The sequence below is a fragment of the Ctenopharyngodon idella genome, chromosome 6 (genome assembly GCF_019924925.1).
Source record: "Ctenopharyngodon idella isolate HZGC_01 chromosome 6, HZGC01, whole genome shotgun sequence".
In the NCBI taxonomy this organism is placed as follows: domain Eukaryota; kingdom Metazoa; phylum Chordata; class Actinopteri; order Cypriniformes; family Xenocyprididae; genus Ctenopharyngodon; species Ctenopharyngodon idella.
The window spans coordinates 25525264-25529704 of NC_067225.1; the positions used below are offsets into that span (position 1 = coordinate 25525264).

The 4441-nt window shown below is 38.6% G+C and overlaps 1 protein-coding gene across 2 annotated transcripts; it reads right to left on the reverse strand.

The window, feature by feature from the left end:
- Window positions 1-206: 206 nt before the first annotated feature.
- Window positions 207-3977, reverse strand: gpr61l (G protein-coupled receptor 61-like). 2 transcript variants are annotated; one of them, XM_051897510.1, is made up of 3 exons: window positions 3527-3977; window positions 3306-3408; window positions 207-2045 (listed from the first exon to the last, which is right to left on the reverse strand). In XM_051897510.1, the coding sequence occupies exon 3, from the start codon at window positions 1954-1956 to the stop codon at window positions 673-675; it is 1284 nt and encodes a 427-aa protein (XP_051753470.1). In that variant the 5' UTR covers window positions 1957-2045; window positions 3306-3408; window positions 3527-3977; the 3' UTR covers window positions 207-672. The 2 variants fall into 2 exon arrangements, with proteins under 2 accessions (XP_051753470.1, XP_051753469.1); XM_051897509.1 differs by lacking the exon at window positions 3306-3408 and having other exon boundaries at window positions 3527-3975.
- Between the last annotated feature and the right edge of the window lie 464 nt (window positions 3978-4441).

Consider the following 4441-nt stretch of genomic DNA (forward strand, 5'->3'; position numbering starts at 1 on the left):
GCGCCCTGTTGCTATGCAAGTCCCTGTCTCATCACATTTCCATGGTTACAGGGCAACAAGGAATTAGCAATGAACATCAGAGCTCCCTCAGATACATGAAGAAGGTTTTTTTTTTCTTAACGAAAACTGAATTAGGCTTGGTAATGGAGTGAGAAACTTCTTAAAGTACAATACAGTGGCCTTAGAATGAGGCATTAAAGCACATCTCAAATGTAAGAATTTTTTTTATTATTTTCACTGGGAATTTTTTTTTTACATGTTATTATTATTATTAATGACTATTTGTGTCATGATAGTATCAATATAGTGGCTACATGCGCCATTAACAGCCAAAACTTAAAAAATGGTAATTATTGAGTATGACTGTTGATATTATGAATGAGAGCAATTCTCAATTAACTCAACATTTTAACAGATGGAAATAAATCAACATGTAACAAAAGGAATTTGATATTTAATCTTATAATGAATACTTACTGTTGCCACTGATCAATAGGAACAATAACAACAAATAATGGATAAATAGATCACACTTGTCCAAAGAGCATTTAGATCTGATTTTGCATGAATTTAATATAGAATTAGAGTCATGCACATAATGCTCTTCTTAATAAAAACAAAAATTCAAAAGTCATGACCTTTATTCATACCAGTACTCACACATTTTCCAAGTCATTCCTCAGGGATCTGGCCAGGTAACCTGGCACCCTGATCCACAGTATTCCTTGGACTTGAATTGCCACAACTGGGCCTGGTGGTCTCAGCTGTGCTGCTGGTCCTTTGCAGAAACTGAAGAAAGTTTTCCTGGATGGAACCTTCATGACTGGAGGCTCGAAGTTCAACAGGTCTACTGCCGCAACATTTTCTCAGTTTTATCAGTTCCTCGCGGATCTGTCTGTTCAGAAGACCGTAGAAGAATGGATTAACAGCAAATGTGGAATATGCTAGCCATGTGACGGCCTCTTCGATGTCCCCTGGGCTCTGAAGTGGAGTGGTGATGGACATATGAAGGTGGAAACTGAAGTATGGGAGCCAGCAGATAAGAAACTGGCCCACAATGACAACCAGAGTGATAGCAGCCTTTCCGCCACCAAAAACTCTCTCAGGAGACAATCTCTGGGGCAGGCTGCGGGTGGTGGTGATGATAGTGGTCTGGCTGTTGATGGAATCCGAGCGACGCTTAGCTTGGTCGGCCGTCCAGCTGGGCAATGGTACGTGCTGACGGGCAGCTGTTCGTGCGACTTTGTATACATTGCAGTATACTGCAAAAATCACAACAGCGGGGACCAAGAAGCAAAGCACGCTGAAGAGAATAGCAAAAACCTTCCTGAGGCGACTGTGGCTCCAGTGTAAAGAGCAATGGGCTGCTGCAATGGAGCTTTGGTTCCCATACGCTGGCCAACCGAGAAGCGTAACCAAAGCCAGGAGAATGGATTTGATCCAAATGAAGACCATAACACCAAGTGCAAGGTTTAGAGTCATCTTTACTTCGTATCGCATAGGATGAACAATATAGTAGTAGCGTTCAATACTGATTGCAGTCACAGTAAGAATAGAGGCACAGATGAGGAACACGTTTAAAAAGATGTACACCTGGCACTCCAGAACGGTAAACGCTACAGTGCTGAAGAACGGAGAACTAGACACTATACCGAGAGGCATCAACAATATAGCACAAAGCAAGTCAACAGCACAAAGATGACACACAAACACATATTTTTTCATATGAGGAGCTCGGGCAATGGCCACCATGACTCCGCTGTTGCCCAGTAGTGCTGCCAGGTTAAGGGTCACCATGCAAAACAGCCCAACAAGATCCTTAATCTGGGATTGCGAGTGGATAACCTCCTCCATGCTGGGAGGGGTAGGTTTGGTTGTGCGCTGGCCAGACGTGTCATTTGGAGTTGTGTGATTGGTCAGGAGACCCAACATCAGACCTGGCACAGCTTTCTCCATACTTCACGGGCTTGAGATGAAATCAGGCTTCTCCATGCGTAAATGCTGTTTTCTCTTCTGTTTGTCAAGCGTTTGTGTTGAAACCATCTCTGAGAAGAAATGAGCAGATCTATTAATACTGTATTTTCATATATCACAGAGCAAAGTCTGTAAATACAAATATATAGATTTATATTTACATTTATAAAAAATGTGACATAAATGTTAATTATAAATGTATTTTTAATATAATACATAACTAAATATAGTTATATATGTTATAAATATGTATTTTATTTGTAAATAATTTTTTTTATAAAAGCAATTTTGGAAAAAGACTATTGTAGGCTGAAAGTTTTTAAAAAACTAAATATATGAATATATCAATATATATATATATATAAATATATTGTGTACGTACGTATAAATAGATAGAGACAAATATATAGATAAAGATACTCATGCTGATGTAAAGTAGTTAGTAAACAAATATGTAATTAATATATGAAAAATAAATGTCTATATAATAAAAAAATTGTTGATGTAAAGTTAGTAAATAAATATGTAATTAATATATGAAAATGTCAATATCAAAATGATCAAAATCAGAATGATGTAGCTTTTAAAAATTATTTTTAAGCAATCTGAAAATTGTTAAACATACAAACAAAATATATCAAAAAACAGTCCCAAAAAATCCTAAAATTGTATAGACCGTGATGCCGCATACTGCAAACCACAGTCTTTAAGAGGATAAGAGAATATTACGCCATAATTCATTGTGCAAAGGGTCATTAAAAGGATTGGTGACTGTTTCATACCCATAATAATTAGTTATGTAAATCTGTAACGCCTCCATCACTCATCATTCAGTGAGAGAGAGAGCAAAATCCCCTTCATGTCAAACTAAACATGCAATTATTATCAGAAAACTAAGGCTGTTATTATACACAACCTAAACAATTGAGTGCAAATGGAAAGGAAATCCCCTCATACAAAGTTAATGAATAAATCCTGAATGCATATTGGAAATCATTTCTCTAAGAGAGTAGCTTTTCTTTAAATTATTGAGCACCCCTGTAGGTGCCAGATCATTCCCGGAATCAGTGTCAGTTTCCTTTTACTTCAGTCTTCACGGAAAATCTCCCCTATTCCCCCCCCAACCCACTCACCATGTCTCTCTATATGCTAATGAGGGCAGAACAACATCCTGTCCTTCCTTGTTGGCAACTGACAGATTGCTTTCACCCAACAGGAGCATGTTTTTTTGCACAAATGGGTTGTTGACCTTCAGAGATCAATGAAGTTGAGGAATACATGACTGTTGTTATTGTTGTTTTTTGTCAGTGGGAGTCACGAATGAGTCATACCTGATTGTGTGCCGTGGCCTCCCCACAACACCCACCTACGCGCTGACCCGTCCCATCCCCCGACCCACAGACACCACAGCCCCATGAACTTTTACTCACTTCGCTAAAAATTTGAAAACACATTTTCCACTAAATTAAAATGCTGCCATGTCAGGTTGTGCTCTGCTGTTGCCATGACACATAACATTATTAGTGAAAGAAGATAATGTGAGTTTTCTTACCTGTCAACTTCTGGGATGTTTTCTTTGCTTTTTCTTTGAGTCTCCAGTCAGATTTGGGATTTGAACATCTGGATGTATTATCACACGTGTAGAAACTTCTGCAGACATTAAAACAAGTGTAGCGCAATCCCATAGGAGGCCAATGTTTCAACACCTGACATCTCAGGTGAGTTCAGTGGAGACCAACCAGAGTGGATCATGATCCATCAAATAGTAAAGCCCCAGCTCTAAGAAGCAAAGTTCATACAGGTTTCTCTTTCTATCTAACAAAACCCAAGTGAAGCAGAATGGATATGGTCCCACCTGCTCTTCCTGCTTCCAGTATAGTGTTGATCAGTATTCGCACCACTTAGGCCGGTGTCCGTCAGGATGCTCTTCCACAGTGTCCGGTGCTGTGGAGGGCTGTGACTGTCACACATTGTATCTCTGTGATTTTTTTTCTTCCTCTTTCAAACAGACACATACTCCTCTGTCCTCCAGAGTGGCAGTCATCCCCTGGGTCCTACTGCACACCATTAATCAAAAAGATATTTTATGGTCCATTGTAGCTCGACCAAGTCATTTTTGTCACATGTAAGGATATTTTTCAAATATATGAGACATTCACAAAAAAATAAAAATAAAAAAACAGACTAAACCTGAATCAGCAGTTGACAATTCTTATTTTTTATGGAATGTTAGTATTTATTATAAATGATTTATCTGTGCACATCATTATTGTTTTTTTTTTTTTTGTTTTGTTTTTTTATTCATTTGCCCTCGTAATCTTTAATCAAAATAACTTCCCCTCCATTTTGCATCAACTTCCGTTCTCTTCCCTGATGATGTTTACTGGTGCGATGGCGGGACATCCAATGTGCATCTCCAATCATGGACTATGGCGGGCAACCATCCAATCAGTTCCTGAAGGACAAA